Source organism: Dipodomys merriami, unplaced genomic scaffold, assembly GCF_024711535.1.
Source record: "Dipodomys merriami isolate MVZ:Mamm:240054 unplaced genomic scaffold, mDipMer1.0.p SCAF_38, whole genome shotgun sequence".
Taxonomy (NCBI): Eukaryota; Metazoa; Chordata; class Mammalia; order Rodentia; family Heteromyidae; genus Dipodomys; species Dipodomys merriami.
Genome location: NW_027205381.1, coordinates 9295110 through 9309156, shown reverse-complemented (window position 1 = coordinate 9309156; position 14047 = coordinate 9295110). Strand labels below are relative to the sequence as shown.

General features: G+C 36.5%; 1 protein-coding gene across 5 annotated transcripts in view; it reads left to right on the top strand.

The window, feature by feature from the left end:
* Positions 1 to 14047, top strand: part of Deup1 (deuterosome assembly protein 1) — an 82341-nt gene that overhangs the window by 54848 nt on the left and 13446 nt on the right. For 3 of the 5 annotated variants that reach the window (XM_069989532.1, XM_069989530.1, XM_069989529.1), the window contains 2 exons: positions 827 to 913; positions 13185 to 13381. In XM_069989532.1, coding sequence (XP_069845633.1) covers positions 827 to 913; positions 13185 to 13381 — 284 coding nt within the window. The remainder of the gene's footprint in view (positions 1 to 826; positions 914 to 13184; positions 13382 to 14047) is intronic. The other 2 variants (XM_069989533.1, XM_069989531.1) reach the window with 2 other exon arrangements.

The following is a 14047-nucleotide window of genomic DNA, read 5'->3' as shown; positions in this document are numbered from 1 at the left end:
AGTTTTTTGTTATTATTAAGGTGTGCAGAGGGCTTACCATTTCATAAGTCAGGTAATGAGTACATTTTGGGGGGGGCAATGTCACTCCTTCTTTTGTTTTCTACCCATCCCCCCTCTTGTCCTTGCCCACAAATTATATAGTTCATTTTTCACATAGTAAGTGTATATTTTATAATTTAAAAAGGCAAATCTTAAGGCAAGTGTTATAGAGATGTGAGACCTAGATAAATAAAAGGTCAAGTTGGGCATAGTGGTACAGACCTTTAATCTCAGCACCTAGGAGGCTGAGGCAGGAGAATCATAGGAAGACCCTTGTCTCAATAAAAATTAAACAACTAAATAAACAAAGGCAAAAGAAAAGATACTATATCCAAGAATGATCAAATACAAGAATCAGAGGGGGAAAAACAGGGGAAAAAATAAAGTCACAAACAAGGAAACTTGACAGGAGTAACAGAAAGAACAACATTAAATATGGAAGTCACATATCACATACTGTAAAAATTAATCAGGTATTCAAGAAATTTAGTTGACCAGATTATTTTAAGCATGTTTTCAAAATTGTGATTTTTTTTTCTGGTAACAGAAAGCAAATGAATCATTTTAAGTATCTGTTTTTAAGTTAGTTTTGATCCTAAGTGGAAGGTACCATGACATGTGCCACAGATAGAAGAGCTGAATAACAGAATTGACTGCTAAAGCCAGGAATCATTTCCCTTTACTGCACTTAGAAAGTATTTGCATTCACAAGATAAAAATTAATTTTTAAAACTCTGGAGTTCTCATTGTGAATTTTACATTTCCCCTTTGTCTTCTGAACTTTCAGGTCTCAGATATGAGATATAAGGCCATCAGAACAGAAAACCCACATCTAAAAGGAATGATGGGAGATTTAGACCCTGGACGGTATATGGTAATACGTTGAATTCATTCAATAAATTGAACACAAGATGACTTAGTTGGTCAGGATTTTCCAGACATTGTTTACTGGGCCCTTGTCTCATAATAGCATGCAGGGATTACAAACGGTCCTGCATTTCATTTTTATCCTCAGGTTGGAACATTAGTCTTTCTTGATTTTTCTTTTGTTCTTTTCTTGGATTTTGGCTCAAAATCTGATCATTTCTCAGACATGCCAAATGTGCTGACTGATTGCTTTTGATCTTGCTGTTGCTTTGAAATTCAACAGCCACCTTCACCTCATGAAACCACCTCCAGAACCCATCAGAATGGCTTGTCCCTGGCACTTGGTCTGTGCCTTAGTCTGACTTGTTTCGTAGTTTGGCACTTCTGCATTGCCTGGTGTGCGCAGCACCTCAAAGCACGGGTGTGAGGAAAGGCCCCGTGCATGCCGCCTGCGTCCATGGCAGTGCTCTGCTCTTCAATGAGTAGACAACATATAAGCATCATGGTTGCATCAGCTGTCTAGCGTGTGTTAGAGCAGGCCACCCCTTCTGTAGCATGGTACTTTATTTCTGTGTTTTATATACTTCTCTGAAGTAGCAAGAGAAGACAAGCACTCTACCTCCACCTTGAGCATAGGGATGGGTTGGGGAAGTAGAGGACATGTGGGTAAAAGAGAATGCTAGGGAAGCTTTCTATCTCCTACTACATAAAGTTGCCCGTCTGCTGTGTATGCATATGTATGTGTGCATACATATGTATATATGTACATTTAAATTGCCATCTAACCCTATTTATTTAGAAATACTGGACACACAAAAAGTTAAATCAGATCCCAACTCTGAGTGATTTTCCTATCACAAAATAGGATTTGTGTTTCTAAACTCAGTCTAAGCATTTGTGCTTATATATAGTTGGTTATTACAGTGTCACTGGGCCTGCTTCTTTCTGCTCCTAATGGGATTTAGGGGGGAGGTGAAAGAGAAGTGTGTGTGTATGTGTGTGTGTGTGTGTGTGTCTCTGTGTGTGTGTCTCTGTGTGTGTGTGTGTCTATGTGTCTGTGTGTGTCTATGTGTCTATGTGTGTCTGTGTGTGTGAAAAGAGAGAGTATGGGGGATTGAACTCAGGCCGGGTTGTTGTTGCTTAGCTTTTTACTCAAGGCTAATGCTCATCCACTCCAGTCATAGCTCCACTTCCAGCTTTTGGTAGCTAATTGGAGATAAGAGTCTCAAGAACTTGGCTTTGAACCACAATCCTCAGTTCTCAGCCTCCTGAGTAGCTAGGGTTATGGTATCAGTCACTGGCACTCAGCCCTACTGGCTTTTGACTTTTAAAATACAAACAAAGATATATAACAAGAAACTAATTCTTCCCATCTCTATACCCCAGAGTTATTCCATGCTAAGAGAATAGTATGCAGTGTTCTTGCTTTCCCTTTACTTGTGTGCTCTTACAGAAATAGTGTATATATATATATATATATATATATATATATATATATATATATATATATATATATATATAAGACATTCATTAGCCAGAACTGCCTCTGACAGAGTTAAGGGACATCTGTATAAGTCACTACGCATCTTTTTATTTTTCTCATTTCTTAAGAAATTCATACTCATATAAAAAATACATAACATTTATGATTTGGTTCATAGCTAATACTCCGGTAATTTTCAGTGTCATCTTTCTTTCCTCCAGCCCTCTACTCACACTTCCATCCAGCAGATTCTAGATTGGTTAACTTCACAGTGTGTATCATTGTATACTTTTCCATGTATATGTATATGCAGTCATATACCTATTTGGAGATTTTATCACTTTTTAAAAAATAAGATTGCTTATGTCTGTGTGTCACTGAACAATACCTCTTAGAATCCTTCCAAACGACTGGTTTGAGACAATTTATCCTTATAATTGGCATGGATAAAACACACTTAGTAGACTATTTTTCATAATTAATTTAGCCCTAAAATATTCAACTCTGTTTACATATTTTGCCTGAATGAGCAATGATATTGTAGAACACCCTTATCCATGTATCTCAGAATAATCTTCTAGAAATGAGATTGTCAATTCAAAGATTGTGAGAGTTTTCATTTTAATACCTGTTATCAAGTCACATTTCTACTTTCTCTCTCATCCTTACCACCATGAGATATTATTGCTTCTTTGCTCATTCTAATTTCACAACTATGATGGCTATGAAGTAATTTCCATTTTTCTGAATACAATTGAGCATGTCTTTATACATTTATTGGCAATGTTTGCTAATATGAATTAAATATCCTTCATTTTCTATTGGGTTGTCTTTTTCTTTTCCATTTATAATAGCACTTTTCTAAATCTTCTTTGTAGCTTTTTTTTGGGGGGTCTGGTCATGGGCCTGAACTCTGGGCCTGGGCGCTGTCCCTCAGCTCTTCAGCTCAAAGCTAGTGCTCTACCACTTGAGCCACAGCACCACTTCCGGCTTTTTTTCTTTTTGCTTATGTGGTGCTGAGGAATCGAACCCAGGGCCTCATGCATGCAAGGCAAGCGCTCTACCACTGAGCCACCTTCCCAGCCCATTCGTAGCTTTTTTATACCTCTTCCCATAAACTTTTATTTGTCATAACAGGCAACAAGAGCTTTATAGTTGCATTCTTTAAATTAAAAGATTGTCCATACTTCTGTGTGTATGCAGTATCTTGGATTTTTTTGTTTTTTATTGCTATTATAAATGTGATGTACAGAAGGATGAGTTATGTAAGTAAGGTAATGAGTACATTTCTTCTTGGACAGTGTCACCTCTTCCCTCACTCTCTCCCAGTTTTTCCCTCCCATCCCCACCCGTATGTTATATAGTTTATTTTCAACATAGAGTCCAGTGAGGACCACTTGCTGCATTTTCTACCCTTTATCCCTCTTCGATGTTTATGAGAGATTTTTTTTTGGTCCATCATTAGTCCATGTGAATTATAATTTTGAATGAATGTGATATCAATGAGGAGCCCAATTTTTAAAAATGTTTTAAAAACTGGATTTTAGTATAACAGTGTTAAAGTAGGGAGAAATAGAACATTTCCTGTTCCCAATGTAGAAAATGGGAGTTAAAGACTTCAATTTCAACTCTTACATGGACATTAAGCTCAGCTTCTCAATTTCTCATAACTTGTTGGTGTCAATTTAGCATTGAATTGTTTATATTAATGTTAAAATACTTGGCATTTTAATAAAAAAATATTTTAAAGGATTTGGCATTTTTAATATAGTATATTTTTTCTTCCAGGATTGCATTATGGCTTTCTGTCTTCATATCTTGGGCTTTTCAGTACAATCTCATGATAAATTTTTCCCCTTTTATCCCCAGGTATTTTACAATTCTTATCAGTTATAGGCAGAATATTTCCCTTTTTCATACCTAAGAATTTATCTCTAATATTTTAAACTAAATTATTGTATTAATTCTCACAAGAATTTTACTAAAGTTATGTAGGTTTGAGCCATATAATTATGTCAACAAAGAAATTTTATCAGCTGAGCACTGGTAGCTCATGTTGTTCATAATCCTAGCCATTCATGAGATCTGAGAATTGAGACTCAAAACTACACAAAGTAGATATACTGAGACTCCATCTCCAATTAACCAGCAAAATGCCCAAAGTGGAGATGTGGCTTAAGTAGCAGAGCACCAGGCTTGAGCACAAAAGCTAGGCAAATGATAGTAAGAGGCACTCTTGTTCACAGCAGTATCAGCAAAACAATTTAAAAAACAAAAACAAAAAATAAGCAACTTCATCTCCTTTTCTCCATTGTTAACATAAGTTTTTTGTTGTATTTCATTTGGAAAAATCAACAGGAAAATATTAAACAATAATAGTATTTGCTGGCAAATTTTCTATTTTCTGACTTTAAACATCATGGTTTTGTTTAGTGTAACATCTGTGCTTTCTATAGTCTTTTGTACATTAATATTCCTATTTAAATTAGGAGTTTTGCTGAGAATTACTGCTAGTTTTTATCAGATGCTTTTCAGCCTGGAGGACCTCATCTGAGTTGATGTGTAATAGACTCTGCTAATAGACTTCTGGCTACTGAACCAGATTTGCATTTCTGGAAAAAAATCACCCTAATCATTCTGTTAGTGGCAAAGAATTTCTATAACAAAGTACCACACACTGGGTGGCTCAGAACTCTAGAAACATTGGTTCATAGTTCTGGGGCTGCAAGTTCAAAATTAAGACATCAAATTGTCAGTAGTGCTGGGCTCCCTCTGCAATCTATAGGAGAGGATTATTCATTCATGGTTGGTGCTCATCTTTTATCCACCCTCATAAGAGCATCTTCTGTTTCTCCTGGTGTCTTCTCTCTATGCGTATTTTTCCTTTCTATAAGATATTACTCCTACTGGATTATGGTCCTTCTGTGAAGGTTTGTTTCCAAATAAAGATCTGTTTCCACTTTATGAGGAAGTAGAAGTAGGACTTCAATACAGCACTTTTGGGAGGATACAGTTCAACCCATAATACCCATACTCTAGCAGTTTTGGTGTATCACTGATGGTGACTTAGAAATAAATTCTGTGTCTTTAGTGAGGTTTGTATATAATTCACTCTTTTTCTACTTGTTTTAAAGTTATACTGTCTTTATAACATGCACCTGCAGCTTTCTAGCTTTATGGGTGGTCTAGAATATTTTAATATTGAAATTTGCAGTTCTTTAAAGACTAGAAAGATTTAGCTGTAAAACCATCCAGAGTTTATAAATCCTTTTGTTTGGGGGTGGTTGGTATATTCACTATTTTTTCTTAGATCATTTTGGTTATTTGTATACTTCTAGGAAATCTATCCCTCTTAATTTGTTCCCTCATTACCAAAGTTATAGTATACTATGGTTCATCTCTTCTATATTCTGTCCTGTTGTTGGGCTGTTTGTTGGGACAGCATGTAGCCCATGCTGCATTTGAACCTTGTGATCTTCTGCCTCAGTTTCTGAATGCTGGGATTACATACAGATGTTCCACACCCAGACTACAGTGTGTTGTTATATTTCCTTTCTTATTGATAATCTTACATTGTTGAACACATTCTTTCCTTTTTTTTTTGTACTGGTCCTGGGGCTTGAACTCAGGACCTGTGCACTATCCCTGAGCTTCTTTTGCTCTACCACTTGAGCCACAGCTCCATTTCTGGCTTTTTTGGTAGTTTATTGGAGCTTAGAGTCTCATGAACTTTCCGTCTCAGGCTGGCTTCAAACTATGAACCTCAGTCCTCAGCCTCCTGAGTAGCTAGGGTTACAGGTATAAGCCTGGCTTGCAAAGGTTTGTTTTATTCTCATGTCAAAATGCTGGCTTTAGGGTTTATTTTTTAATCTATTTCTTTATTTTTAAATCTTTTAATCAATTTTGCCTTTCAGTGTTTTGGGTTTTTTTTTGTTGGCTAATTCCTTAAAATGAAGATAATCCCATAGTTGAAAAAAATCTGATAATTGGACATTTATTTCTGAAATAATTTGTATGGATAAATACAGAATTAAAAATTGGTTCTAAAACTTTATCTCAAGCTGTAAGAAAATATACCATTTAAAAAAATTATTGTTGGGCTGCAAATGTGGCTTAGTGGTAGAGTGCTTGCCTAGCATGCATGAAGCCCTGGGTTCGATTCCTCAGTACCACATAAACAAAAAAGGCCAGAAGTAGTGCTGTGGCTCAAAGTGGTAGAGTGTTAGCCTTGACCAAAAGAAGCTCAGGGATGGTACCCAGGCCCTGAGTTCAAGCCCTAGGATTGGAAAAAATATTATTATAAAGGTGATATACAGAAGGATTACAGTTACATAAGCCAGGTAAAGAACACATTTCTCGTTGGACAGCGTCACCCCTTCCCTCATTCTCAACCAGTTTTTCTCTCATGTTCTCACCCACAAGTTGTATAGTTCATTTTCTGCCTGGTGTCTAATGAGTAGCACTGCTGCATTTGTTCACCCTTTATCCCTCCATTTCTGTGCTTTCCTTACCCTCCCAAAGACAGATAAACTAGCAGACAAGTCAAAAAGAAAATAAAACAGCAACAAAGAAAAGAACCTCTTTCCCATTTCCTGGAGTTCATTTCTGTAAATATAATTTTATATGATCAGATACACATAGGCATTGCACCTTTGTGTTCCTCTCTGAGTATCCTCCCTTGGTCTCATTGTGTGGGAAGGCCTGAAGACCTGTGTAATTTATCATGTCCCAGTGTGTTTAGATATAGCTTCCACATATAGAGCACATCATTTTTAAGTCCTCTAACATATCTGGTATTTGGATAATAATGGAAGAGTGGTTATTTTTTCTAAACAAGGAAATTGCTGAACTTAAAATTGGCCAAAATTCTTTGAGAATTTACTCCCTGCTTATTTCAACTGAGGGGGAAGTGTAGCCAAATAGTGGGACATAGGCTCTGCACTCAGTAGGACATATATGTGTGCCCGTGTGTGTAGGGGGGGGTAATGGGTGTGTGGGTCTGGGTGTGTGTGCACAATGCAGAGCAGATCCTTTGTAACTCAAGGGCAAGCTTTGTGGGACAACCACCCAGTCTCTGTGACATACTTAGACTAGTGAGAAGCTTCAGTTTCCCTTGACCATTGTATTGAAACTTGACCATATAGAAAAAAATGGCAGTCCTCTTTTCCGTTATCATTTATTATGTTTTCTTTGATTCCATATTCATTTAGTCCTACAATTGTATTAATTTATTTTTCTTTAACTTAAGAAAGTTGTAATAAAATCAGATTTAATCAGAATTCAGAACTTTTGGTAATTTTTAAGAAGACTGATTTTTTTTTTTTTTTGCTATCCATAAGTCAGCTAAATTAAACAGTAGCAGACCTGGACAAAAGAACCCATCAGAAATACAGAAATAAGGCTATGGCTGTAGCCCAGTGATGATTGTAGCCTAGCATGAGAAAGGCCCTGGGCTTAATCTCCAGGGCTGATAAAAAGAAAGAAGGAAAGGAAGAAAAGAAGGAGGGGAAAGAGGGAGAGATTGGCTGAAGTATTGTGCATTTTTCACATATTACCACCTAGTGGGGGATATATTTCTGAGGTCACTAGAAACACATTTAAAGGAATGAAACAAAAGAGCTCTAAAATATTGTTATTAAGAAAAATGCAATATGCTCTTAAATAGAAATGTAAATAAAGTACCTATATAAAGGTAAATAAATTTTAGTTAATTCTCCTAATATTTATTATGGTATTATTAGAAAATTGTGAGGTTTTTAAAAATCATTATTTTCGGGACTGGGAAGGTGGCTCAGTGGTAGAGCGCTTGCCTTGCATGCCTGAGGCCCTGGGTTCGATTCCTCAGCACCACATAAGCAAAAAGAAAAAAGCCAGAAGTGGTGCTGTGGCTCAAGTGGTAGAGCACCAGCCTTGAGCTGAAGAACTGAGGGACAGCGCCCAGGCCCAGAGTTCAGGCCCCATGACCGGACCCCAAAAAAATAAATAAATAAAAATCATTATTTTCATTTTTAATTCCTTCAAACCAATACTGGCCCAAACATAGTCATAGATAAGATCTAATTTTGTAGAAGAATATTGTATCCAATTTAACTGAGCATCAGACCTTTAAAATCATATGATATTTACTCATAAATGTCTTATTTAGAATCAAATTTTAAGTTTTACCCAAAGATTCTAGTTGACCTTTTTTAGCCAGATCTGAGCATATCAATTTTTTTTCATTTTGGAAGACAAAGTGTTATGACTGCCTCTTTTATATTTATTACAAACCTACTCCAGCTTTACAATAAACAGCCCCTTTTCTTGTAAAGTGAAGAACTAGTGATTGCTTTTTTATTTGCATTGGTGTTTCAAAAGAGTAAATACTATCATTTTATTACACATAAAATCCTAAATTTGGAAATTCTTATCATTTTTATTAAGCATTTTAATAAAAATAATTTTATTAAAACTTGAAAAAAAGAGTAAATACTATGAAATCTTAAAGGCAATGGTCTAACAAACAAATACTTTTAAGGCCCTCCTTTTGCAAATGGTACTTGGCCAGCACTAGTGGAGGTTCCATGGAACACTCCCTGACTGGCTTGTGGGAAGGAAAAGTTGTCATGCAAAAATTTGACCTTTCTACACACACACACACACACACACACACACACACACACACACACACACACACACACACACACACACACACACACACACTTCATCTTTGGGAAGGAAAAGTTATGCAAAAATTTGACCTTTCTACACACACACACATACACACACACACACACACACACACACACACACACACACACACACACACACACACACACACTTCATCTTTCTCTCAGCATTCTTCCAATAGGGTTTTGTTTGCCTGGGGCAGGCTCACACTGTTCTTTTGAGATGGAGTCTTGCTAACTTTTTGCTTAGGTTGGCTTTAGACCACAACCCTCCTCATCTCCACTTGGTGCATACCTTGGAATGGCAAGTACACACCCCTGTACCCAGCTGTTGGTTGAGAAGGGAATCTTGTGAACTTTTCTGTGATCCTCCTGACCTCTATCTCCCAGGCGCCTTGGATTATAGGCATGAGCTATGATGCCCTGAGAGTGTAGCCTATTTTTAAAAAAAATTCTGCTTGATGATCATTTGCCAATTCTGTCATGTAAGAATACAACAGAGGAGACTTCACAGACACCGTTACTGGTACCTTGAGTCAGACACTGTTACTGGTACCTTGAGTCTCTAAAACTGTGAGGAATGAATTTCTATTGTTTTACACTATCCAGTCTGTGGAATTTTGCTATAGCAGCACAAGTAAACTAAGACACCTTATTACAAAAGCCAGATTTGAGGCAGTTAGGTTTCCCCTCTCCTGAACCAGAACAGCATGGGAGTTTGGACTATTGTAGAGTCTGTCCTGGCTTCCATCATTTACCACTACAGACTCAGCACCTGCTGCAGAAGCCATTGCCTTATTATACATGGGAACAGAAGGCTAAAACCTGTCAGATGTGGAGAGAAGCTTCAAACAGGAGAGACAGAAGATGCAATAAACAGTCTGGAGGAATCCAAAAACAGAAGTGATAAAGCAAAAGAGAACACAAGTAACTAGAGTTATTACCATCAGAGAGATAAGAGAATTGAACATTTTTAACATGAAAACGTGATTGTAGAAATAATATTGGAAATTTTCACTATAAAAGTCGGAAGATAGCAAAGTTTTGTTTCTACGTGTTGAAGCCTCAGGTGAATGCAGTCTGTAGAGGTGAGCGGTCAGTGGTAATGAGGACACCCACACAGTACTCAGGTGCTGGCTCCTGAACTCAGCAGTACACAAGGACTCCACGGAGAAATGACTGGACTGGGACAGGGAAAGTTCAACAAGGCCCTGGAAAACATACTGTTTCAAAAAGCAAGAAAGCCCTGAAGGAATGCTGGCAACGGCAACATGTCAAAAGATATGGAAGGTAGCTTGAAGGGGGACTACCACTAAGTATAAGTTGATATTCAAAATATGTGAGCTGAAAGTTCGATGATGCTAGATATGAAGGTTCTTTACTCAATTCCAGCCCTGGGGTGGAGGCTATGGCAGGAGAAACAAGAATTCCAGTCCAGCCTGGAGTATACCTTGTCTCAAAAAAAAAAAAAAAAAAAAAAGGTCAGTGTGGAATACATTAGTTGAAGTTTCAAAGTAACCCTCACTAAATACTTATTCATTGGAATATAACTGGCCTGTGATTTTTCTAGGGTTAATATCTAAGTCAGAGGTGCTGAGCAACAATTCTAGACTCAAGGAGGCAAAGACAGTATTCAGACAGCTATCAAAATGTGGGATCTAAGTTTTGAATGAGGATCATTATCAATGTTCATCTTAGTTGGTTTTGTGGCTGTTGGTTTTTATAGCTGTGCTGTGGTTTTAGTAGGTTATGTCCTTAGTACAGAAAATCCACTAAAATTTGAGATGTGAAAGGGCATCTGGTCAACAAGTCACTCGAATACTTTTGCAGGAAAAATAAAATTTTGCCAAGTATACTTGCAACTTTTCTGAAAATACCTGACTGCGTAGTAGATCAGAATATGTTCCTCCAATCTGTCACTTTGTAATAAGGATTATTTTGAACTGAGGAACAGAACACAAAGCTCTGTGTCCATACCCTACCTCCAAACACCTATCTACATGAAAGAAGTCTTAGGCTCTTAGGCTCTCAATCATCAGAAATTTTGTGGCCTTCAGCAGCACTAAGATGTCACCATCACCAATTATACTCCTCACATACTCTCCTTTCCAATTTGCTATACCTCAAGATGTAAAGTTTTCTTTCTTTCATCCCCTCACTTCTTTACATAACCCCCAAATTATAACCACCTGCTTGTCCTGATCCTGTGTGCCTAATGTGCATGTGAATTATTTTCTTCCTTCCTTAAAATCTTCCTGAAAAGAAAGATTTTATTATTAAGACACTCCCTAGCAAACTTCTTACAGCCTTTAGCAAACAGCTTCTGAGATCTCTAGTCTTATTCAAAACCTCTTTTTTGTGATTTAAACATGTTTCATTTTTCTGAAGAAGCCTTAGAAATTGAGTACTGCTTAGTAAATAGTAAAATTTGAAGCTCAAAGCTCTGTTGGCTGGGGCTGGCATAATCTCAACTGGACTGTCAATAGAACAGAAGAGTTCAGAGTCAATCCCTGCTGGTATGGATATAACATCATTTTTTTTTGCAGCATCCAGCATGGCAAATGGATGTTTTAATCAATATGTAATTTGAATATTTGGAAAACTTAGTATTTTCATGTCTTCTCTCATTTTATCCAAAATTAATTCCAAAAAAATTATGTGTAAAATAATGAAATAGAAGAAAGTACTTGATCTCTAATGGTTTTACAATGAAAAAGGAAAAATAGTTTTACAATGAAATGAAGAGTGAAAAATAAAAGTGAGGAAATCGTCACAAAGGGAAAAGACTCACAGATTTCACTAAATGGAACAAAACAAAACCAGAGAAACTTAAAATTCACACAGAAAACATTGATCAATAGAAGAAACAATAAATTTCTTTCCCTGATGTTAATTTCCTTGCAAATTAATAAAACACAGAACCCAAAGGGGAAAAATAGAGCCAGTTGACAAAAGATAGGGTCAAATGCTGGAAAAAAGATAAAAATATACTCACCTTTGGAAATATACAAATATTACTGTTTATCAAGGTGACAAAGTTAACATGATAGTGATATTAAGTTGTTAGGAGTATGATAAAATAGGTCCTTTCATATTTTTGTTCAGCTCTTTGGGATTTAGTTTTTAGTTTCTTTTTTTTTCTTCAGTTAGGGTCTTCTATACTGTTCCTAGGCTGGGCTGAACTGCAGTCTCTCACATAGCTGGGATCATAAGTACATAGTACCACACCCAACTTATTTGTTGAGATAGGTCTCGCTAACATTTTCCCAGGCTGGCCTTAAATCTCCATCCTCCTGATCTCTGCCTCCCAGGTAGCTGAGATTATAGGCAGGAGCCACTGCACCTAGACTGATTATAATTTTGTAAGTATCCATATTATATTTTATATTTACAGTGTTCTATTTCATATTGATACATTGATTATAATTTTGTAAGTAACCATGTAATCATGTTGACATTTTTGTTCATCTTTTTTATTAATAAGAAAAGACAAAAAGGATATAAATTACTAGTATCAGTTATTCCTGGATGGGGATAGTATAAAATATTTATTTTGTTCTCAAATGTTATTCCATGTTTTCTACAATGATGTCAATCATTTTAGTCAAGGAATGTTGTTTTAAAATTGAACCATGTAATTTCTATTTTTCTACCTTAATCACCTCCTTTTAATAGGCTCTATCTCCAAATACAATAAAATTTGAGAATTATGGCTTCAACATATGAAGTTGAGATGCCTTTTAAAAAAATTGTTATTGTAGAGGTGATGTACACAGGAGTTACAATTACCTAAGTCAGGTAATGAGTACATTTCTTTTTGAACAATATCACCCCTTCCCTTGCTTCCTCCCAGTTTTCCCCTCCGGTCCCCACCTATGATTTCAATTATTAATTTAAGGTGTGCCCAATAGACACAAACTTTAAACCTAGCCATCTTATTCTAGAGAGCAGTAATGCACTGTGTTACCCTTCCCTACAATGGCCACAGGCAGTGTTACCTTCATTGCTTTTGTTACCACATCACTGGGCCTAAATGAAAAGGCGTTTCCTTCTCGTGTCCAAATGCAGAAAATACACATGGTTGATAAGGGTTGATATATTCAGTGATAGCTCATTTTCTCCTCTAGAGTATGGACTTCACTCACAGGGAACATTCAAGACATTCATCTATCAACAAATTAGAATATGAGAATGAAAAGCTCCGAAATGATCTTGCAAAACTGCATGTCACTGGAAAACCAGCATGGTCCACCCAAAACACCTATGAAGAACCAGGGAGATATGCCTATCAAAGCCAAATAAAAATGGAGAAAACTGAAGATAGGTAAGCTAGCTCCTTTATACAGGCCCGAAAGTTAAAACATCACATTGAAATTTGTTTTTAAGCAATTCAAAGCAAAGTTGCTCAAAATTCATTTTACATTGATAGATAATATCGTGGTATAGGTACAGTGTCTTTCAGAAGAAACTTGTGTTTCATGATCTAACAGTGAGTTGGGTAGAGTGCTACAGGGTTGGAGGGAGCTTGGCACCTCAGACCATTGTCAGATGGTATATTGTACACAAGCACATAAATATATAATCTTACATGTCATGTGCTAGGAACATGAGAACAAACTAGAATGTAATGTGTTGAGCATATTGCTCACACATATAGAGCATGTGGGAATACATTACGACTGACTTATCTTGCAGTTAATATGGACATATGGTAGCCATGGCAACACACTATGGTCTTTCATAGGGATGGGGTCTATGGGAATGTGAGAGGTTTTCTTTTACTGAAGTCTATAAGAAATCAATATCTGTTATCCATTTTACTCCCATGCTCTTTAAAATGTCTTAGTTCACCTTCTAAGTAAATATATCCACCATGAAGTAGTTTAATTAATCCAATTTTAATCAAAAAAATTTGATAAGATCGAAACTATCTCTAAGGGGCATTCACTATTAAACTACACTTAGAAAATGCTTAATGAAACAGCCAGTT